Genomic DNA, 23,473 nt, shown 5'->3' on the forward strand with positions numbered 1-23,473 from the left:
GGGCTGGCCTGAGAGGTAGGAACACAGGGAAGGAGACGGGCCCAAGGGCCGGAAAGAGGCGCCCCGAGGACAGAGGTTCTTCTCCCCCCGCCCCCACTGCAGGGACACTACCCCCCCCGTGCTGGGCACGCAGAGAAACTACCACCGAGTTGCTGACTGGGGTTCGAGCCCAACACAAACTGCCAAATGCCCACAAGGCCAGGGGAAAGGTGGAAAGCCACTGGAAACCAGCCCAGCACGGCAGACGCAGCGCTGAGCACCCAAGCTCCAAACAGTCGGCTGGCCAGGACGTCCCCTCCAGGCTCCCCCGGGGCCTGCAGCAGGGGGAGTGACGGTCACACAGCTCAGCTCCCGCACCGGTGGGGGTCAGAGAAGTCAGCCGCGAACGTGAGACCCCGGAGGGCTCACGCACCAACAGCGTTTGTGGCAAAACCATCACCAAGATGCCCGCAGAGGGGTGGAGGGCTAGCGGCTCTGCTCAGACCTCGTTTGTACGATTTACGGTGATTTATAAAACAATAAAAACCGCCCACCTTTTCAAAGTTATAATTTATAGAATATCTGTACAAAAACAGTCTCTAAAAGGACTCTGCTGCTGCCCTAGAAAAAGTCCATAGCCGTGGGCCTTCTCTTTGGCGTGGCGCTCAGCGGCTTCTTGGTCCCCAGGGGGGCGCCGGTGGGTGAGCCGGTGGCGGTCTTTAGCACGCCGTGGAGGGGCCTCTGCTCAGGGTTGAAGGCCACTCGGGAGGGGCCCGTGGGGCTGACCAGGATACTCTTGTCTGTCTTCTTGAATTCTGTGGCGGGTGAAAGCAAGGCCACGCGTCACCAGGACCCGCATCTCTCCATCCCTCCCGCCCGCCCATCGTCCCCCGTTGGTGCTCTCGCCGCTTCACACCGCCGGTGGCCTCGCGCGGGCTGGGCCGCTTGCTCCGTCACGAGGCCCTGCAGCCAGCGGGCCGGGAGCTTTTTGAGGGAACGGGAGTCCCTATCGAGGATGCCTCACGGGAGCGCGTGAACAAGTGCCGAGGACAGCGCTGGGGGGGGGGGGGGGGGCGGGTTCTGAGAGGGACTCTGGGGGCCCGGTGGCGGCGGAAGGCAGACGGACCCGAGGCTCGAGCGGATGCAGGAGGAGCCTTTCTCTGCAGGTGACCTGCCACTCCGGCCGTCTCCAGCTCCCGGGACAAGGCCTCCCTGACGGTCCCTCCCCACCCTGCACGCGCACACGACTACTTATGGTCCCTACGAAGAGTCAGGTCTTAAACTCATCGTGTACTTTCAGAACGTGTGGTTTCCGTTGAACCGAACCAAAGCAGTGAGCGGCACCAACACCAAAAGCAATGAGACGAGACTGTCTCTCTTTTCCTGTCTCCTCGTGGGCAGGTGACTCCACGTGTCAGCAGAGGCAGCTATGGCTGGGGCGCCGTCAGATGCCCCCAGGCTCTGAAGTGTCTGGGTGGGCAGGTCCGGGGACACAGCCTCCTTCCAGAGGCCCCGAGTCCCCACGACCCTTGCAACTCTGGACAGCAGGACATGCAGGTGCCCCGCGGGAGACGCGCCCCACACTCACCCGCAGTCGTGTTTCTGTTCAGCCCGAAGGTGACCTTCTTGGAGCTTGAGGGCGTCTTGTCTCGCTGCAAAGGGAGAACAAAGGGGAGTAAGTCGGTGGCAGTGGAGGCCCCGGACCTGGCATCTCTGGCCACATAGCGGCCTCGTGCTACGTCCTTGGGGAGGGAAGCCGAGCACGGTGGTGTCTAACAGCTTCTAAGTGACGGCAAGCAGCTCGCACTTCAAGGCCATGAGGACCCCACCCACTGAGTTTTAGTTTTAGCGCGTACGTGGGACGGGACCACGCACCGGGACGGGCTCTTGCTCAGGGGGCAGGACGCGCCTCCCAGAGCCTCCCAGACTCATCTCGGTGTCCCAGCAATTCATCAGTTAACTAAGTCGTTTCTCATTTGGGAAACTCCTGGACGTGGACCACTCTGCATGATGAAGCACCTGCCTTTGCTGCGTGGATCCCACGATTCCACTCCGCACCGTAAACGCTTTACCGGAGGAACTAGTCCTCTGTGCGCCAAGTCTCAGGCCCTCAGGCGAGTGTCCCTACGACGCCCTACCTGGGACTAGTTAACATGGCAGTCACGGGTCCAAGGCTATTTACACAGCAGCTACTCCCCGGCGAGCCTGTGTGCTGGCCTGTCCCTTGATCCGCAGCACTCAGGGGCAGCTGGCAGAGCTGACCCTGTGCTCCACAACAGCCGCCGCCCTCTCCCGCCACTGTGACGGGGACAGTGCCTGCTCCTCCCCGCACCTGACCAGCCCCGAGTCCTGGGCGAGGGCCCTTGTCCCGGTCCTCCCCGTCCTCTAGGCCCGTTTCGTGAATTCTAAGGTGAGGCACCACCCACCTCACCTGCAGGTGCCCTGACCAATCCCTCAGTCCCTCCCAGGTCACCAGGAGACAAGCCCCAGGACTGCTCGGGCCCTCTGCCCAGCAGACCCGGGCTCCCTGAACAGGCCCCCAAGTGCCATGCCGTGGGCAGAAGCAGAGTCCCGGCGCACAGGGCCCCAGGCGTGGCCTTTAGGCAGGAAGGGGCTGTGTGGCTGTGGGGAGGGCGGAGGTGGGGGCAGGGGGGCCCAGGGCGCTGGGCAGAGCTCACGGACCTGCCCGGCAGGGCGCACAGAGACGGCAGAGGCACTGCTGCTCTTGGCTTTTCTGAAGAACAGGGGCTTCGGTAAGAAGGGGGTGTCGAACCTCACGAAGTCATTCTCCGTCCTCAGCTGCTGCTTCTCTGAGGGGCTGAGAGCCCCCTCACCGCCCTACGTGAGGGAGGGGCGAGAGGAGAGGAGAGGGGAGGGGAGGGGAGGGGAGGGGAGGGGAAGAGAGGGGAGGGGAGGGGAGGGGAAGAGAGGGGAGGGGAGGGGAGGGGAGGAGAGGGGAGGGGAAGAGAGGGGAGGGGGGGAGAGGGGAAGAGAGGGGAGGGGAGGAGAGGGGAGGGGAGGAGAGGGGAGGGGAAGAGAGGGGAGGGGAGGAGAGGGGAGGGGAAGAGAGGGGAGGGGAGGAGAGGGGAGGGGAGGAGAGGGGAGGGGAGGAGAGGGGAGGGGAGGAGAGGGGAGGGGAGGAGAGGGGAGGGGAGGAGAGGGGAGGGGGGGAGAGGGGAGGGGAGGAGAGGGGAGGGGAGGAGAGGGGAGGGGGGGAGAGGAGGGGTCACACCCAAGCACAAGGAGGTGAAGCGGGACGGGGGAAGGGGTGCGCACGCAGCCAGGCGGGGCCCCCAGGATGCAGCGTCTGCAGCTCAGACACCCCACGCCCGCTGCTTCCCAGACGAGGTTGACGGCACCTCTTCACGTGGCAGGGCGCAGTCACGCGCACACGACGGCTTCGCTCTCGTGGCACCGTGCCCACCGGGCCAGAGGGTGCCTATCCTCCCACCCACAAGACCCGCCTTTGTGTATCTTTAAACTTAGGTCCCCTGTTCTGAGGATTTCTGCCTTTCAAAGGCCACCTGTTAAGTAATTCGTTTTCTTTTTTCTTTTTTAAAGTTTACTCATTTTGAGAGACAGAGAGAGCAGGCAGACGCAAGGGGCAGAGGGAGAGAGAGTCCCAAGCAGGCTCCACCCTATCAGCGCAGAGCCCAACGAGGGGCTTGAACTCACGAACCACGAGATCACGACCTGAGCCGAAACCAAGAGTCTGACGCTCAACTGACAGACCCACCCAGGCGCCCCCATTTTCTCATTTCTGATCCGAGACATCGTCCTCCATTGAAAGTTCAGTAAGAAAGGGCAAGGGTGACATCTAGTGAGGCCCTGCGGGTCCCTTACGGGCAGATAAGGAACATTCACTGGGTGTCTAACAGCTGACCAGCACCCACGGCAAGGACCCCGCTCCAGCTCTGGGGTCCCCGGGGTCCGGGAAGCCCAACGTAGCAGACGTCGCGTTGCTAGCTTCCACCAGGTCTTGGTGTTCCTAGCTGGGGAGTGGGCTGCCTGCCCTTGCAGAGCCCACAGCGCTGCCGGCGAGGGGCAGACCCGGGGGGCCTCTCTTGCGGACCTTCAGCCCCACTGGCAGAGACACAGGGCCTCGTTTGGGAGGAAAACCTCCCGTGACCCCGGGGCTTACTTCGCGGTAGTTCTAATCCTGAGAGAGGCTGCCAAGGGCCGGAGGAACGAGACAGATTTCCCTGATGTTCTCGGCAAGGAAAGAGCAGCAAGTGAACGTGTGAAGGGCCAAGGGGCGACGGTACAGGCGACAGAGCTGGTCAGGGAAAGGTCAAAGGTGAGAACAGGCTTCCCGGAGCCCGCTGGAGAGTTCCGAGGGCTTCCCCAGCGAAGACTCGCTCTGACCACAAGCTGAGCTAACCGCTCGGAGACGCCGTCGTTCTGGGATCAGCACATAACCCAGCCCACTCAAGTTCCCGCTGAGCAAGGCCTCGGCGAGCTAACCGCGCACGGCAGCGCCGGCAAGTGCCAGAGCGGGACGCGGTCAGCAGGCCTGTCCTGGAAGGGCGGGGAGTAAATACTGCGGCCTCGCGGCTCACGAGGTTTTCGCTTCTACCACCACCGCTGAGACGTGAGGCCGCCCTGAGCGGCCCCCACGTGACTGGCGTGGCTGGTGTCCCAGCGGAACTGTGCCGTCACGGGTACAGATGCCTCCCAGAGCTTGACCGCTCGCTTACGCTGGCTCAGACGTATAAGCAGAGGCGGCCTCTTCGTTAAAGAGCAAAAGAGAAGAAAATCCTGGGCCCCGTCTTTTGCCGAAAGGGCCTAAGGACCGGCCAGGAGCTGATGATGAGTCGAGGCCAGGGCCTGACAGCGACTCGGTCTGTGCACTTACGCTGCGGGACGGCGGCGCCCCCCACGGCCGTGGGCACGACGTCCCGGCCTGGTGCCCACCCTCCCGCAGCCTCGGAGTAGCCTCATGGGGGACGGGGAGGGCCACCGAGAGTCTCTATTTCCTCGAGGCTGGACGTGTCCCCCACCTGCCCCGCGACGGCTGCCTTACCAGAGCCTGGACGAGCCTGGCTTCGGCCTTCAACCCTCCGCGGCGCTCCAAGTCACACGTCTCTTTCACCTTCTTTCTCTTTTTCAAGATGGCGGCTTTCTGATGAGACGGGTCGCAGAGGTCAAGGCCGCTGGGCTCCCCCTTCTGTTTCTTCAGTCTCCTGCCCGGGGGCAGGCCGGCCGGACGGCCCTGCTGCTGGGGTGGGGGCCAGGCCAGCGCGGGGGGGCCGCTGCCATTGATCGGGAGGGCTCCGAGCGTCCTCTGCCTCTTCTGGACCGGGGCTCCGCTGGCAGGGGGTGCCGGAGGGGACGGTTCCTGGGCCTCGTCCCCCCGAGGCAGTGGTGGTGTGGACTCTGAGCTCTCACCCTGGACCCTCAGGCTTCTCTTCCTCGGTCGTTTCCTCTTACCCTGCGCTGGGGCGGGCCCCGAAACGCTGTGCTCCTGGGGGCGAGGGGCAGCTGGTGCCCCCGGCTCAGCCGCAGGCATCTTCTGGGCTCTTCCCGGACTTCCCTCCGGCTCCCCGCCCCCGTTCTGTTCTGGGGGCAGGGCCGGAGCCCCCGACCCTAAATGCTCTGGTTGGAGATGGACCTTCCTCCTCTTTTTCCCTTTTCTCTTCTGAACACTGCCTTCGCTCTCCTCTTCTTCAGCAAGGAAGGACTTGTTTCCTAGAGACACACACGCCAATACACAGGTGCCCACGGCGGGGAGACGGTTTCCCCGTGTCCCACCCCCAGAAGGGCCCTGGCCCTCCGTGTCCCCCACACCCTGCAAGCGTTGTCGTGGGCGCGATTCCCTGTCCCAGCTGGGACCACAAACCCTCCTAAGGCCTGTTCCCACAGGGATGGGACGGCCATCACCACGGTTTTCAGGCCCTACGGCACTCCCCACGGGCCCGGGGCGGAAACAGAACACAGGCTCCCGAGGGCGGGGTCTATCTGGTTCTCCACCTCCTTGCCACCACCCTGAAGGGGCCCGAGGAGGAAATGAACGCTTGTAGCTTAGGAGGCTGTAGCGGTTCCGCAGAAAACAACACACATTCAAAGCTGACGCTCGGCTCTGGAAGGACCTAGGGAGACCCGGCCCAGCCTGCCAGGGCTGCAGGGGCGCACGCCGCTCCCCGCGGGCTGCCCGCATCCTCCACCCCATCCCGCATCCACGGCAAGCTGTGCAGCTCACCTCCTTCTTCCTCCGGGTCGCTTTTCTCTAAAAGTTTATTTCCTTTTTTCTTGTGCTTTCCTCTGTTGAGCGTTCGGTCATCTCCCTCAGCAGAAATGTCCTCAGCAAAACTGAGCCGGGATAGGCTGCCTGCTGGACACCAAAGCCACTCTGGTCAGCTTAGAGACTGGCAGACTCTGTCCCCACCTGACACGGGAAGATTCCCCACCTGAGTCCTGTGTGCTCATCTGGGCTCCTCACCGCCTCCCCAGCCCAAGCCTGCCAGCTACTGATGGGGACCGCGCACGACGGGTGACACTGTGGGGCCTGCCCGTCTCCGCACCGCAACCGGGGTTGGGCAGCTGCCCCCCATTCTAAGTGCCCAGGCGCACGGGGGGCTGGGGGAGCCACCAACTCACTCGTGTCCCTGTGGACAACAGCTTTGCTCCAGGGGCTCAACTGACCACAACAAAGGAAAGGGGCCCCGAGAGCTTAACTTCTCTTCTTCCTAAGGAATCAAACGGGCACCTTCCTCGACCACCAGAAATCCTTCCCGCTAAGACAACGATGCCCCCCTCCCTCCGGCCTCAGGTCTGGATCCGCTGGGTCCCCGGGACGGGAAAGCGGGCCGGCTGGAAGAGGCCCGGCACCGTGGCTCTCACAAGGGCCCTGCCGAGCTGACGCCTTTCACAGGAAAAGGCTGCTATGTCTTGTGTTCCCAGTCAGTGTCACTCAAGCCCGTGTTTCGGTATCTGGCGTGAGCGTCTCAGTGGGGCCCTGCTCACGTAACGTCGTCAGGGGTAATCCTCAGACATTCTCACCTTCGGAGAGATCCCGAAATCTGAAAGAGAAATCAAGAGAAGTTCTGAGAAACCCCCTTCTTTCCATGCTCTGCAAACACCTGCACATAACTTTTAAGATGTGCTATTTGGACGTGTGTTAAGTTCACTTCCTTCTCCCTCTAGAAGGGGAGGCTTGAGGCAAAGGCCCAAAGTGGAGGACGAATCGCCCTCAAGGCCAACATCCTCCAGGATGTGGTGATCCAGAGATTCTATCTTGGTTCGTTCACATAAACTGAAGAGATGAAAACTTCCTTCTTCAGGTTGAAGCTGCCCCTTCTCTTCTCTGTTCGCCCAGAGGAGAAAACACTCCACCCGGTGCTGGTGTCAGGACAAAAGGGTGAGGGGCCGCGTGCTGGGGGGAGGCAAGGACTCCGGCGGCAGAGCACCGGGGAGGGGGGCGCGGACAGCAGGTCTGAGTCCAGCCCTGCCACCTGGTGGCTGCGGCCTCGGGCCAGCCGGTTACCTGCCCTGTGCCCCGGCTGGCCCATCTGTGAGGTCAGGAGTGACAGGTCTTACGGGGCCTCTCCGAACATGACATGATGCATGTCAAGTACCCCGAAGGGCGCCTGCTCCACAGTTAACTTCGGGTGCCCCCTGCCGCCAACCACGGTGCTCTGTGCCAAACCGCTGGGATGGCCACAGTGACACCCACTACCACATCTGGCCCGGCTGCGGTGGGGGTGAGGGAGTGGGTTCTCGAAACCCCTGCCCACCTCGAGAACACCTAAGCAGCATACTTCATGCCCTCAGGACGCGGCCCGGGAGGGGAGCTACGGGCACGTGAAGCATCCACTGCAGAGGTGGGCGGGGGGGGGGGGCAGCCACGTGCGTGCAGTGCTGCTCTGGCTACAAGCGAGGAAGGCCGGGCGGACGTCAGCAGAGCGCCCGCCAGTCACTCACTTCTTGATGAGTTTGGAGAGACGCTTCCTGTTGAAGGGAGGGGTGTTCTTCCTGTTGGTGATTTCCAGGAGTCGGTCAGCAACAGCCTTGTAGTCGAACTGCGTGAGAACAACGAGACGTAAATGAGACGTAAACCCGCAGCCAGACCGCTGACTTAGAAAGTCATTCCCACTGCTAAGAGAAAGCAGCAGCGTGGATTCCAGAGGCATCCAGCAACAAGATGGTCTTATTAAACACAAACGAGTGCTAAGGTTTGGTGACCAGATGGTTAAGCAGTATCTTTGAAAAATGTGCTGTTTGTTCTTGGGGAAACTATTCTTTATCTGCTTTATTTATTTGTTTATTTAAACAACAACAACAACAACAAGACCTGTGGGAAAACACACCACATAAAGTTTGCCTGGGTGTGTGCTTCTTCGCAAATTCAGTCTCGGTGTCCAACTCACACTGGGTAACACGGGAACCTTTCCTTACGGGAGAAGCACCGAGCTGGCCTTGTCGGTACGAATGGAACAGATCCCAACGGTTCAAGCCAAAGTGAAGACTGACGTCTTTCAAAATTCTGTCACGTTTACGTTTCTTTGTCTCCAATAAGCTCGTGTAAGGAAGGTGACTTCGGCGAGTGAAGGGATTAAAGACGACTTAACAGGCAGGCCTTGTGGATAATGAGCTCTGACCCTAATTCCCAGCCGGCCGGGCCACTCCACGGCAAATCTACGTCGTACCAACCTGGAGCAGGGGCCCGGCGTCCTCCAGGCGCCCGCCGCCTCTCGCCCCGTCGTCGCGGACGCCGTCCATCCCGGAGCGCTGCTGGCTCAGTGCTGTCAAAACACACCCAAGACGTAGCTGCAAACACAAGGCAACGACTTCTTCCGGAGGAGCCACTGCCTCACTCAGCGTCTCCTTGCAGAGAAGCCCCTGCAAATACACTTATGATCTCCCCGAAGAGTCTCGTTAGAGGAACTCTGGGAGAAAGCACACATCACACATTCTGCCTTTTAATCACATCACAGACACATCAGCTGCCGCCCTCCGCGCCCCCGGCCCAAGGCCAAGGGGTCGACCTGCGGTTGTGGCAAAAATCTACACCGTTATCACACTAACTTCTCACGGAGCTGCTGCAGGAGACAAATTAATACCGATGCGACTCGTAGCAGTCAAAGGATAATTCAAGGAGTGCTGAGGCCCATGAAGAAGTGGATAAAGACTCACAATTTTTCAAATCCTGTGAGTTCGTTAGTGGTGTGGCCTCAGGGCACAGCCTGGAGAAGAGAGCAGGACTTTGTGCTTGCTAACAAGCACGACAGAGGAGCCTGGGAGAGCGTCTCTGGTTCAGACAGAAACCTGGTGCGCAGGGGTGAGCCAGAGACAGGTCCCGTGACCACACGACACTTGCTCAAGGTCATCTGATTAATTCTGTCACCTACGTGGAATTTAAGATGAGACTTTTTCTCCCTTTTTAAGATAATGATTTTTCTGGTTAAAAAATAATGTATGGTCACTGTGGAAAACTTACAACAGACAAAAGTACAAAGAAAACAGAAGTCACCCATAACTGCCACGCACGACCAACAATTGACATTTTGGTATCTTTCCAGATTTATTTTTATTTTTTTAAAGCTTATGTATTTATTTTGAGACAGAGAGCAAGAGAGCACGAGCAGGGGACGGGCCAAGAGAGAGGGAGAGAGAGAATCCCAAGCAGGTTCTTCACTGAGTGTGGAGCCCGATGTGGGCTTGAACCCACGAACCGTGAGATCGTGACCTGAGCCGAAATCATGAGTTGGACGCCTAACTGACTGAGCCATCCAGGCGTCCCTCTTTCCAGATTTTTAAAGGCACAATGTTAAAAACACACTTGGCTCCTTGTACAGAGAGAGTTTGGTGTTCTGTCATTAAAAAATGTGTAAATTAAATCCCATTACTTTTTGAAATCTTTGCTTTTTAAGGGCTAAATGACATTTCAGTGCCGCGCCGAGACGCCGTGAACCACCACCAGATTGGATGGGCTGCAACTTGGGACGCAGGCTCCACGTGCAGCCGCTACAGACGCAGGAGCAGTCCGCACGGTGTCCGCACGGTGCCCGCCCACAGCGAGTGTTATCCACCCAAAGCGAAGGAGCCCTGGAGGGACCTGGGAGACCAGGCAGCAGAGCTACAGAAACAAGTGTGTGTTTGCAATGTGACTGCTGAGGACCCCCTTGCAGATACAAGTCAACATTAGGATGTTTTAGACATCCAAAAACCCAAAACAATAAAAACAAATAAAAACCAAAGGAAGAGCAAAACAATGTAAAACCTTCGAGGGAGTCGTGGTCCCGGGAGAAGGCACGTGCCCGCCACCCAGGGCCCCTGGGCAGGTGTGGGCCTTCCACGCAGCTCTGCGCCCTTTCTCTGGGGGAGCCCACGGCCGAGCCACCTGCGCTGACCTCCAGGTCGTAGTCAGCAAGATTCCAGCACATATATCAAAAAGTGCTCATCCGATGAGAACTTTGTGTAAAAAAAAGACTGCCGCAGGAAATTCTTACCGGTCTTCTTTCTACTGACGGTTTGTCTCCACACCACCTCGTTTTCAGGCGTTTCTTCTTCAGAGGGCTCACCCTCGCCCACCTGAGGCTTCTGTTCCTCGAGGGTCTCTTCAGGTCCAAGAGGAGACTGGTCCACGATGACTTCAAGAACACCCCTAGCTATAGTCTGCACCAATGTCTGGCTGAGGGTGTGTAAGAAGAGGGACGAGAAGCTGGTTACAACAGAGGGCCTGGCCCTGGCCCGGGAGGGGTGTGGCGGGGAGAAGCCACCGGGCACCTGGTGTCACCCACTGCCGTCACCCACCGGCTGCCGCGCTCCAGAGCCGGCCAGGTGCGGCTGTGGCTGTGCAAGGCCGGGGGTGGGGCTCGTGCTGAAAGCAGGCAGGGCTGTGGCCGAGGGAGGGTGGGGCTCCTGGAGGCCTGAGACCACACCGCAAAGCCAGTGGAGCCCAATTAGGATTCCGAGCTTCCAGAGTCCGGCTTCCAGAAATTCGGAGCTCAGCCGTCCCGGCTCTGGATTTTAACCAGCCCAGGTACTCGCATGGCACTTCACAAGTTTACCACCATCACCCACAATGAAGCACCAAATGAAACAGAGAAAACAAACACGGCAATCACTTACTCCTTAGTCTTGGCAGCGACTTTGCAGAATGGATCAATGAACCTGAGATTCTGATCTGCCAAAAGCTGAAATTTAGAAACAAAGTAGGGAAACAATGAGGGGAGAAAAAGAGCCTTTGCTCCTGATAGGTCCTAGAGAGAGGAAGCATTTGCAGTTTTCACGTAGGCTGATGAAGGTCAACACCTCTCCCGGAGAGCCGCTCCCAAGATCCGCTCTGCGTGAATCATCCAGACGCTCTGGGCCAGGCTAAAGGTCATCTAAGGGTCACAGCTGTCTTCCAGCCACCGGGGCATCAAAGAACCCCCCCCCCCATCAACCCGTGCTGCTCTGCGTTCTCTCCCTTACAGACAGGCTCTGCTCGGACACCATCGGAAACTGTTCGGACCGAGGAACTATCCCTGCTTTCTTTTAATGAAAAGAATACGTGTTCGCTGCGGAACACTCGTAAAATAGTGTGAAACTAAAACAATAAAAAAGGCCTGGTAATTCCAAATGCAGATGATCACCTGCAGGCTAAAAACACGTCTCCTTTCCTGCACTGTCCATTCACGCGTAAACAGCGTGGGAAGAGGCGTGCCACTGGCACTGCGGCGTCTGTGGCTTTTTCCCTCCTGCTTTTTAAAGAGTCAACACCGCGAGCACATCCCGCTGTTATGACTGGACTGTGTAAGCGGCTTTCAACTGTTTTACAAGGAAGCCTTCCGAGAGCGCCCTCAGTGCACGATCTTCGTTCACGTGCCCCACTGGCCGCTTAGGATACATTCCCGCACGGGGAAGGGTTTGTCAAGTCGGGTGGGAGAGGCGCTGGGGACACAGGTGGAGACAGCAGCCTGTCCTCCGCCCTCCAGGCCCACGTGGGGAAGAGCCAGAGTCCGGACCAGGCGAGCAGCCGTGTCACTGCCGCTGGCGGGAAGTCTGCTCCTTACCTCTCTCCCTCCCACTTTGGACAGTTCGTCCAGGTAAATGCCGATGAAGTGGAACTTCACTCCATCAGGAGACTGGCTCTCAGGGTGCAAGATCTCCTTCATCAAGACGTCTAAGAATAGCTTGATTCGGCTGAAGAACACAAAGCACACGGCTCCGTTAACCGCAGCGTGGCCGAAGAACACAGTCACGTTCACCCCCGGGGCCACACCGCCTAACACGACGCAAGGCTGAAACAGTCCCACGAGGGAAAAGCAGCCACCGAAATCGGTCTGAAGTGCGGCGTGTGTGCTCAGCCCCTCGAGAAGCCTCTACCGGGCTGTGAGCTCTTCACGCGTGGGGAGCTCTGCCTCTCACAGCAGGTAAGAGAACGGGAGGCAAAGAGGAGCCACTTCGTACGAGCTCATGGAAAGGCTTGAGAACACACTGCTACCTCGCAGGTTTCGAGGCTGCCCAGTGCCTTCCCAGATCCTTTACCGACCTTTCTTCCCAGCCATTTCGCTTCAGAACTTCAAAGGACTGCCTCAGGACCAGACGGATCAGCTAAAGACGGACAACAAATTGGTTAAAAAAGGAAAAGAAAGGTCAGTTGGCACAGCAAAGACCCCAATGGAACTGCTACAGCCTGCATCTCCGAAGTGAAAATATCGTCACGACAACCGCATTTACCTTTTCTTTTTTTTTCAATGTTTGTTTTGAGAGAGAGAGAAAGAGAGAGAGACAGAGGGAGACAGAATCCAAGCAGTCCCCACACTGTCAGCACAGAGCCCGACGCGAGGCTTGATCTCACGAACCGTGAGATCATGACCCGAGCGGAAATCAAGAGTCGGACGCTCAACTGACTGAGCCGCCCAGGCGCCCCGCATTTACCTTTTCCTTTTCCGCAGAGAGTGTTAACTAAGGATCCCAAACTCCTCCCCAACAGCTGAAAGAGCAGAGCCGCCTTCGAGCACATATTCGAACGCCCTCCCTTGATCGCGTTACCTCTCAACACACTAAGCCTGGAGCCCCCTCTGCTTCACAGATAAACCTTTTCCCGTTGTTCTCAAGACGCTCAACATCCCCCCTTCAGGGGCTTCTGAAGCAGACGGGGTAAGGTGCTCAGATCTTACCATATAGTACTTGCCCAGGCGCAGCCGGTCTATCCCCTTCCACTCTCGATTCATCGTTTGCCAGAAGGTTTGAATGAACAGGTGTTCTGCAGTGAACAAAAGGCTTTGAATGCTTGGTGTTCACACTCATGCGTTACCATAAAGCAAGAAAGTAACAGAGAAACAAACTAGCATCACTTGTCATTTACCTTCTCCAAGGGTTTTCGGCAGCTATTTGGTCAATAATTAAATACGCTCGGTGATTTCCTTCGTGTTTGAATAAAAACCTACTAAGACAGGAAGGCTGGTACTATCTTGATGTTCAGCTACAATGCTCTGTGTGGCCTTTGTCTTTATCGACTTACAAGGCCAAGTCTATTACAATACTTCTATTAAATATTTTACTAAAATATTTTTGGTCTATTAAATATTTTTATTAAAAAAATATTTCTATTAAAATAAAAAACTCTCTGAGCCACATCTACGGGCCCTTCCCACCCACCTACACCTAACAATGGATCCAAAGCCCTTAATTTTGATGAACACTTGGACGAGCTGCGTAGAAACTCAGCTTTTTGTTTCATGTTCTGTGTCAGCTGGATGAGCTCTAACAGAACATTCTATTTTTGTCTTCTGGGCCATGAAACTACCACTTTTCCATCCAAAAATAACTGTTGATTTTCTTGGTTTGTTTTACTTCTTTTTGCATAATTCTTTCTTGATAAGTGAAAACCTAGACGATATTCCACGTGCAGAAGTCGGCTGGGACCTGGCTGAGACCTGGACAGCCACTGGGGTCACTAAGGCCGGGTGGATGGCTCTGCTCCAAGGAGCACCAAGCAGCACCCACCAACTCTGCCGTCTGTTTCTTCCTTTGTCAGTGATCAAAGCCTGAACATCTCAGGAAGAATTCACCTCTCCCTCCGCTCTTCTTGGTACAGCGGGGCTATTTTACGGTTTATTACCAATGACGACCTCAACTGGCTCCGGTCTCCAGGAGGACAGCCAGGCATGCTGAGCTTATAGCGAACACGGGCACAAGCACAAGTGGCCCCTGGGAGTGTTAAAGCAACTCAGAATCTGGAGACTCTGGAGATTTTCATTTCTTAAACCACTGTTTTGAAATCTTTTGAGATGTCACCCGTGATTCAACCGCACAAGGTGCCTCTTTTATCTGCCCTCTTTTGGGATCAACATCTAAGCTCATCACGGCTCTCCCACGGGGAAGGTTTGTCGCCTGACATCTGCACACTGGAAGGAAGCCCCAGGTTCACGTACAACAAGCCCCCTGGAAAACTGGAACTTGAAGGAAGGAGAAGAAACAATATTGCCTAGTTTCCTAGGCAAGTTACCAAAGTTGATGAACAAGAAAGTTTGGAAAGTCATGAAAACATCAGGACTTACGGGCCTCCGAGTTGTTAACAACGTGGACGAGCTGGGAAATAGTGTTTGCTAGCTCCTCCTGCAAAGGCGGGGTCGGGGAGAGACAGCAGGGTTATTAGGCGGCAGCACGGAGAAGGGGACAGCACCGCAGCCTGCTCTCCTCCCGCATCTGCTGGGGTCTGGACCTCCTGTCACGTCAGGATTTGAATTTTACCGGACGTGGAACTTCTGATCCCAGCGGACTACCACGTAACATGCCCGTGAGGGTCACGCTGCCTGGTTAGAAAAGTATCTCTAGCTTCAGCTCCAAACGAGCCGTCAATTCCTGGCTTCAAAAATATAGACCTTAAAGTGAGATTCTATTCTAAGCCCCCAATCCCGGAACACGGGAGCCGGCGAGGGGAGCACCGATGGGTAGACCCGGGGACTGCCACTCCGCAGGGGTGCGTGTGGAACCAGGAAGTCCTGTGCTGGGCTTGCTTGGAGGCAGGCTGCAGAGGCGGGGGTGGGGGGGGGGGGGTGAAGCAGAGGTTAACGGCTCCCCTCCAGGCTCTGTCCAGGGCAAGGGGTCAGGTGCAGAGCGCCTGCTACAACGCAGCAAAGCTCATTTGTGGGGAGACTTGGCCGGGCTGGCTCTGAGAAGAGGCCCACCCTGGGGAGCGTCAGCGAGAGAATCCTGTTCACAAGTTACGAAAGAAAAGAACAGTCCTCCTCGGCATTCCTTGCGCTTCACCTGGCCTCGAGTCCTCCTCCCCCATTTTAACTGAACTCCAGACTGGAAAATGACGCTCTCGTTCACGTTTTCTTCCTCCACTAAAGCTGTCGGCTGTTACTTTTGAATGTAACTTACAAATATTTTGCCCTGCTGTCCTACTCAAAATATGTTCAGTGCAGTAAAAGCAATAAACCAAAGCCCGCTACTACGTGGTCTGGGAAAGTGGCAAAGTTGCACGTTAAAATCCAGACAAATACAATCTGTGGCGTTTTATCTATCGAAGCGTTTCACACCGCGTTCCTCAAGGCTTAGCCTCCACTAGCTGTTACACACCAGAACAAAGGTCTGTGGACACCGAAAGCCGTTTCCCTACAGCGCCTTGGTGGTGGGGCTCAGGGTGCTTGGCAGACGGGTCCAGAAGCACGTGCACATCTGTGCGTCTCCACGGACTTCGAGGGTGGGATGTCGGGTGGGGGGCCACCGCTTGCTTTACAGAGATCCTGGCCCCGGCAAGGTGGCTGCCCGGTCCTGGCACCCACTTAAATCATGGCAGAGGTGAGCCCAGAGCCCGGTGCTCACAGGCTCTCGGACTAGTGCCGTGCCCTTATCGACCACGAATAATAGAAGAGGAAACAGAAACTAAAATAAGTCACGTGACACCTACCATGGAACCAGCCTATGAAAGCATGACAGCGAAATACCCAATCTCCCTTTATCCATATTCTTTGTTGTTTGAAAAGGTGACTTGGGCACCGTGTCCCTCTCTAGATGGACGAGAGGTGGGCAACTGAACCCCGGGCGGTGACTGCGAGCTGTTTCTGTGCACGGGGGACCGACACAGCAGGGAACAAGCAAGCCCCTTCTATCCATCTGGGCCACAACACCCAGCCAGAGGACAAGGGAACTGTGTGTTACCTGTAGGAGGGGTTCGTCCTGCACCCACATGCAATAGAAGAGCCCTTTCCATATTTTTAGGAGTTCTTCTTGACTGAAACCTCCTAGGGGACAAAACAGCACAGACGTCTTACTTCAGAATCCTCCCATTTCCTGTCCCAGCACCTCGCGCTGCCTCACGGGCAGCGACAGCAATACCACATTTTCATTCTTTCGCCCGCAATGTCTTTTTAAATTTGAGGCACACACTTCCTTGTGGTACAAAATAAACACACACAGGCCATGTAGCTTTATCATCTCATCCTGCACACCAACACTTTCATCAGTCTTACAAAATAACACCGCAAATCCTACGAAAGATGAGGATTCGCGTCCCGTATACCCGGCCCCACGGAAACCGGCAGAGCCCTGGGATATTGTTGCAAGGATACCTTTTTAAGGATCCTGCCAAGAGGTCAAACTCGGCGAAACCCTGATCTCTTTCCCTCCTGGTTATGGTTTTCATTTACTGGGCAATGATAGCCTGTTTGAAGGGACATCAACCTGGTTAGCCTTCTTCTGACTCATTTTCAAGCCCCGTACCATACCTCTGACTGAGCTACGAGTCACACATAGCCTTCTAGGTCCTGGGCAGACCCCAGGTGTCATGGAGAACAAACACAATCCTCGAGTCTTGGGGCATGTTGCAAATGGCCTGTGTTAATACTTCACTAGCAGGTACTAGGAAAAATCTTTCGGAATATCGAAGTAGGACAAACGAGGTAAACCTCACAAGTACCTCACAATACGCATACGTTTGGAATCAATGTAATTTCAATGTACCAAAAGAGAATTAAAAAGTGGCAAACAAATCCTTTTTGATGTACTGAAGTTTACTTAGTATATTCGGAGTGAGCTTCGTACCTTTAAAGATATTTACATACCTAGGTATTGGTTTCCAAGTTATTGAAGACCTTTCTCATATCAATAATTTTATTAGGGCACATTTTTATTCTTTGTGATAGTTTCTCACTTAAAATCCATATACCAGAAACTACAGTGAAGTTTATTACAATACATTTCCTTTAGGGGTTGGGCAAATCATGTGGCAACTGCCCCCCCCCCCCCCCCACGCTTGTTATGGCACAAGCCACGCCTGGGCGCCTATCGCTAGCACAACTATGGCGCCAGTGACTGATTCCCCCGGACCCCCAGATCGGAGACCGCCGCAGTCAGGACCACAGGAACTCTGTCAAAGTGACCTGTACTTACATTCAGTCCTGTTAAGACTAATGAATTTGGGGTTGGGGCAAGGATCACCAATGGCTGGGAAAGCATCAGATGAAAAAGCACAGTGGAACTTGGAATGGATACATGAGGCCGGCAACACCCAAACCTACTGACCCATCTGGGCCCGTGACGCCCGCTGGTCCTTCGGGGCCCGCAGACCCGACTCTCCATTCAATGCAGGATGTAATGCAAAAGAAGGGCACAGCACCCCCCGGTAAATAGTCTTACCGAAACGAACCGACATCATGTTGAATCTATTTAATATCAGCTTGGGGGGAAATACAGGGGACAGAGGAGTATGTCAAGCGAGACCATGGCATGTAGCTAGCAAAACCCCAAACACGAGAGACTCCATGGGGCAAATGGCGCAGTTCCTACAACAAGCAAGCTGCAAGAGGGAAAACCACGGATGGGCGCCGCAGACCGAACGACCACAGGCAAACCGGGTCCTGCTTGGATTCTGATGAATCCTAGAAAAATGGAGATGATGACGGGAAAACCCAACAGATTAGGTATTTCATATAAAGGAGTTTTTTTAAGAAAGATGTGATAAGGGTACTGTGGTCATGTTAGAAAGAGTCCTCATCTTTTAGAGATACATACTGAGGTACGTGGGGAAGAAATGAGATGTCTGAGATTGCTTCCCAAGGCTTTCGTGGGAGGAGGAAGTGGGCAGATTACACAAACCGGGTATTAACAGATGCTGCAGCAGAGTGACGGGTACACTTTTTATATGTTTGAAACAGTCGTAATAAAAAACAAGGAAACAAGCACTGTATGAGGTCACCACAGCGTTACCATGGGCTGTTTCAGTTCTCTTTGTGTAGAAAACTCTTCACAAGGGGACTAGAAAGCCATAACCACAGGCAAACTTACGAGCAAACAAGACTGAACGTCGCTGGTTCCTGTGTGAGGCCTGGTGCTGGGTATCCCCGTTTCTGCCATACTGTTTGCCCCTCCAGCGCTGCCCCCTACCAGGCAGGGCCCAGCGGGGGAGGCAGGGGTCTAGGTGGGGCTCGCCAGACACAGAGGGGAGCCGGCAAGCTGGGCTTATTCCAAATTAGCCTGAGTCCTCTTGGCCACAGGGCTGGTTCGAGGCACAGACGACCTGCTCGCCGAGGCTCCTGCTCAGGCTTCAGGAGAGTCGCTCTCTCCCAGCGGACTGGAAGGGGACACAGTCCGCACCTGCACTCGGCCACCGTGCCACGTGCTGGGGAGCCTGCCTGAGAAGGGAGCCGATCTAGGGGAGCAGAGTCCGCTGTGTAGGAAACAGTTCTGGCACTATCAGTCGAGCTCCTGCATGAGGCTGTGCTTGGTTTTTCCCTTCAAACTAGTCTGGCTTGGACATTCTGTCAAGTTGTAACTGAAAGAGTCTCATTCAATAACACACTTTTATTGCAAAAAATTCCTATTCGTATATTACACCAGAAGTTACACAATCAAAGGTGCCTTGTTCACTACCTCCTGGACCCCAGAGGGACCACTGCTATCTGCCTGAGGTACATCTTTCCATCCAGATCTTTCCTGTGCTTCGACATAATACTTACATGCAGCACAGAAATGCATAGATGCATAGCTGTGTATATAACCCGAAAAGCATCGCATGTGCTACATACTCCAAATTCTGGCCTTTTTCACTTAAAAATAGCGCCGTGTATGTTGATCTCCGGAGGATTGTTCTAAGTGCACCCGTGTGTCAAATCAGCACCAAGTGACGATGTGACAGACCAAGTAACTGTGCCGAACCCACGCCTGTAGGAGTTGGAGGTGCGGCAAGCTCTGGAGAGGCTTATGTAACGGAAGACTGTGGATTTCAGCAGAGTAACAGAGTGACAGTGGATCCCAGACGGCGGGCAGGAAAGGGGCTGCACGTGAAGACATATTCTCAGTGTTTCATCCTACGTGAGGCAGCAAAAGTGTGGTGGTCACAAACCCACAGTGAGGCCCCAGCTTGCTACTTACTAGCTGTGCCGCAGCAGAAAACCGTCAACGAGCCCGTAGGCCTGTGTCCTCGCCTACAATACGTGCACGGCTTATGGTCAGGGACAAAACTGAAAGCACGTATGAGAAGCGCTTCGTAAGAGTGAAGCACGACCCAGTTGGCAGGTGTGAGGATTGTCTCGTGTTCTCCACCCATAGGCCACTGGAGCTCTTTTCCCTTTGGAAACATGTATTTTCAATACACGTAGAAAAACCACTCATTTTCACCCAGGAGTTTAGGCGGTAAAAACCAAGTACCAGTTTCTTTTAAACTTGTTTTTAAGTCTTTTTAAAATGTTTATTTACCGACAGAGAGAGGGAGAGAGAGAGGGAGAGAGAGGGAGAGAGAGAGGGAGAGAGGGAGAGAGGGGGAGAGAGAGAGAGAGAGAGAGAGAGAGAGAGAGAATTCCAAGCAGGTCCGTGAGGAGCCTGATGTGGGGCTCGATCCCAAGAACCACGAGATCATGAGCTGAACCAAAACCAAGATTCAGAGGCTTAACCGAATGAGCCTCCCAGGCGCCCCTGGGGTTGAGTTTCTTTAACTTAATGTCGCTTAAGTTTCTGGCAACAACATAGGTTTAGTTATTTCACAACAAACGGGGTGAACATGAAGTGAGACATGGGCTGAGTAAATTCCAACAAGCTGTGAAATGAGAAAGCCTGACGGCCACTGTCAGCACACGATGAGCTCAGGAGCCATGTGAGGTGGGGGTGAGTCCACACCAGGGTCAGTCAAAACATCCACAGCTCTTGGGGAGCCTGGGTGGCTCAGTCGATTAAGCGTCCAACTTTGGCTCAGGTCGTGATTTCATGGTTTGTGGGCTCGAGCCCCGCGTTGGGCCCTGTGCTTGACAGCTCGGAGCCTGGAGCCTGCTTCCGATTCTGTGTCTTCCTCCCTGCCTGCCCCTCCCACTCTGTGTCTGTCTCACCCTCTGTGTCTGTCTCTCAATAATGAATAAATGTTAAAAAAAAGCAAAAACAAAAAAACAAAACCACATACACACACACATCCACAGCTCTTATTTATTCTCGCTTCTCAGTCCAGGAACCCCCAAACGTGTCAGAATGAAGAGACACTTTCCCCATCACTGTATCTGAGACCCCGGCAACTCTCAGTTGTACAGTTATTTTATGTGTCATCAAATGAAAGAGGGCAAATAAAAGTCACAAGGTGGACTTCAAGATACATCTCAGTTTCTGTAGATGTCAAATGTTTCAAGTTGCAGAATCGATAAAACTGGGGGGGTAGGGGGTGGGGATTTGTCTCTTTTGTTCACTGCCCTATCCCTGGGGCCAAGAATAACAATAGCACGCAGTAAGTGCTTTGTGTTTGCTGAAGACAGACGGATGATCTCTCGTGAGTAAAACCACAGACAGTGGTCATTCTGTGAGTGCTCTGTGTGAACAGTTAAAGCACCAGAGCAACATTTAGCTCCTTTAAGCACTACAAAGATTTCCAATTTGTTTCCAAAATTACAAGGCTACGGGGGCGCCTGGCTGGCTCAGTCAGTAGAGCATCTTACTCTTGATCTTGGAATCCTGACTTTGAGCCACATGCTGGGTGTAGAGATTACTTAAAAACAAAAGATCTCACAAAGCTATTTATGTTGCTCACGGGCAGTTCTTTGCATCAGTAACATTTGAGATTTTATTTACTATGCCCGAGACAAAAGGCAACAGACTTCGGGCCTGCCGGTGAGATGCAAATGTCAGGACAAGTTATTTCCCACCTTGCATCTCACGTTGATGGGAGCATAGTGGAGGCAGAGGCCTTGCCTATTTTGCCGCGCCTACGACATTCGCCTTGCAGCTCCTCTTATGCAGGCCCAGCGTACTCCACGCAGCGTGGACATGGTGGCAAACAAAAGCGTGAAACAAATCACTCTCAGTGTGATGGGCGCAGAGCAGACAGGACCCTGGGGGCACTGGTGTAAACCCCCTGGCATCATGGCCCTGTGTCCCCTCAGCATCTCAGATCCTGAGCCTGCTCATCAAAAAGGTTTGAGCAACAGGTTCTGTCTGGCCATCTTGGCCCGTATGTACTGCATCTGGCCTCTCTTCCCTTCTTGTGTTCAGACAGGTGAGTCCGCGGATGCCTGCACGCGCTCCCACTGCTCCCACTTCCAGCCAAGCAGACAGACTGGAAACTTCCACCGCCGGGTGGGGGGGAGGGGGCGCAGAATGATACACTATGATACACTAACAGGTTAGGAAGAAGCGACCTAAGTGTTGCCACTGAGACCCACTGGATAGTTTGGAATCCTGGAGGGGTGGGGTGAGATGGGAGGCAAGGCACTCTGGAGGAAGCTGTGTTGAACGGGATGCTGGGAGTGAACAAGAGAAGCAAAGGTAGAGAGCTGAGAAACAATGCGGATCCAGGACGAAGCAGTCACGTAGGGGCCGAGGTAGGAAGAGAAAGGGAGGACGGACCATTACCTGCAGACCCGGAAACCCAGGGACGTAGGTGACGTGATCGGAACCGCCTTAGGGAGATGGCCCTGGGCTGGTTGGCGGAAGATGGGTTTAAGAGCGGCGCCGACGGAGTTAAGGAGACCGGTTAGGAAGTGATCAAGTTCAGAGGTCTGGCTGAGATGAAGGGGGTCTTCAGTGAGGTCAGAGGATGTCAGACGGGGAAAGATGGTAGAAGCAAGACACAATGGGTTAAGGGAGGAGCGAAGATCCGGAAGGAGTCTAGGCCGTCACCACGTGTCCAGCCAGAGTGAGCAGAGAGTGGGGACAGCATCCAAGATACGAGAACACAGGCGGCAGAGGAGAAGCAGGAGAGAACGGGTTTTAGGGGGAGGAAAACGAGTCACCTGTGGGCCTCTGAGTCCGAGGTGCCCAGGGGACACCCCGGCGCAAGTGCCAGATCTGCTCTAGAGACTTAGACTTAGGAACCTTCAGTGTACTGGCGATGCCCGAAACCGTGTGAATGAAACCCCTCAGGGAGGTCTCCCTAACAGAACTGAAGTTAGGAATTCGGTCCTCATTCCTTTCTAGCAGACTTCCCATCAGACTGTTATTTTCTTTTCCCTGGGCAGTCTTTTTGGGATTTCTCCTCCAAACAAAACAAACTAAGAAAGTCAGTACTGGGATAGATAGTACCCGTTCTTTCAAGTAGACTCGAAATGCATTAGCATTAGCAGTAAATCCAAATTCATCCCTGCACAACGTAAAAGCTCCACCGCCTATGGTGGTTCATGCTCTCGAGGGTTTACAGACCGCACCTTGGCTCAGGTAAATGAAATCCTTCAACAGCACCCCACTGCAGTTAAGAAACGAACTAGAAGGCCCCGTGTGACCTGGCCACTGCTGTCTTTTCCAACTTTAAGTCCTAACACCCTCCCCCTCTCTCACTTAACTGGTCTTCCAGCCACTCCTAGGGCAGCTTCGCTCTTCTCTCCCGCCTGTTGGAATCCGTTGAACGTCACCCAGAGGCCTTCCTGGAACAGCCTATGTAGAGGAGCTCCCTCTTCCCGTGATTTTCCTTTCCTTGCCTCCACTTGTAAAACTCTCTTTTAGTTATCCAGCCCCCGCCCCGATTTACTAGTGCAACTTTCAAAGTAGGGATTCTCTCGTCTCCTGTAACTCCCGCACCTCAGGTGGGTGTGGGTCAGATAAACACGTGCATCAACGGAGAGCACAGCAGAAGAAACCGGGCTTAGTTTGGCGACTCAAGGGGCAGGCTCGGGGTCGGACAGACTCGTCCACTCCCGGCTTCGCCACTCGCCGAGACCACCTCGCCCCTGCGGGCTGCAGCCCCTCCACCGTCACACCCGGCTGGCCCCAGCAGGAAGCGGGTCCCACCGCGCGGAGGCACACAGGGCCGCGGCGGAGGTGCGAGTCCGCGCCCGCCGCTCCCCCGGCTCCCCCCGGCCCCCCTGCCCGGCCGCCATGTGGCGCGGCTGACCGCCGGGCGCCCACCTGTCTCCCTCTGCGTCTTCACGCTGATGTACTGGCGCAGCTTCTTCACCGCGCGGTCCCGGATGCCCTTCTCGTGGGACGCCAGCCGCTGGGCGAACTGGAGCTCGGCCGGCTGCATGGCGGGGGCCATCGCGCCCGTTGGACCATCCCCGGCCGCAGCCTCCCGCCGCCCGCAGCCTCCCCCCGCACCTCCGCCGCCGCCGAGCAGCCCGGGGCCGCGTCTGCGCAGAAGGCGGCTCGCTTC

General features: G+C 55.4%; 1 protein-coding gene across 4 annotated transcripts; it reads right to left on the reverse strand.

Moving 5' to 3' along the window:
• Positions 1–534: 534 nt before the first annotated feature.
• Positions 535–23,470, reverse strand: RRP1B (ribosomal RNA processing 1B). 4 transcript variants are annotated; one of them, XM_078452712.2, is made up of 16 exons: positions 23,230–23,470; positions 16,078–16,160; positions 14,469–14,526; positions 13,086–13,171; positions 12,455–12,516; positions 11,976–12,105; positions 11,050–11,114; positions 10,428–10,609; positions 8,629–8,720; positions 7,900–7,997; positions 6,979–6,998; positions 6,179–6,310; positions 5,003–5,667; positions 2,662–2,817; positions 1,568–1,631; positions 535–794 (listed from the first exon to the last, which is right to left on the reverse strand). In XM_078452712.2, exons 1-16 carry the CDS (start codon positions 23,357–23,359, stop codon positions 601–603), a joined length of 2,217 nt encoding a protein of 738 aa, XP_078308838.1. In that variant the 5' UTR covers positions 23,360–23,470; the 3' UTR covers positions 535–600. The 4 variants fall into 4 exon arrangements, with proteins under 4 accessions (XP_078308838.1, XP_078308839.1, XP_078308840.1 ...); XM_078452713.2 differs by having other exon boundaries at positions 6,179–6,307; positions 23,230–23,469; XM_078452714.2 differs by lacking the exon at positions 16,078–16,160 and having other exon boundaries at positions 23,230–23,283.
• Between the last annotated feature and the right edge of the window lie 3 nt (positions 23,471–23,473).

This window comes from Panthera onca, chromosome C2 (genome assembly GCF_046562875.1).
Source record: "Panthera onca isolate mPanOnc1 chromosome C2, mPanOnc1 haplotype 2, whole genome shotgun sequence".
Lineage (NCBI taxonomy): Eukaryota > Metazoa > Chordata > Mammalia > Carnivora > Felidae > Panthera > Panthera onca.

Coding starts and splice junctions, on each gene's coding strand:
- RRP1B (XM_078452712.2), bottom strand. CDS start 23,359: ATGGCCCCCGCCATGCAGCCGGCCGAGCTCCAGTTCGCCCAGCGGCTG. Junction 12,517..13,085: donor GCCTGGGCAAGTACTATATG/GTAAGATCTGAG, acceptor GTCCGTCTTTAG/CTGATCCGTCTGGTCCTGAG. Junction 11,115..11,975: donor CCAAAGTGGGAGGGAGAGAG/GTAAGGAGCAGA, acceptor TCTAAATTTCAG/CTTTTGGCAGATCAGAATCT.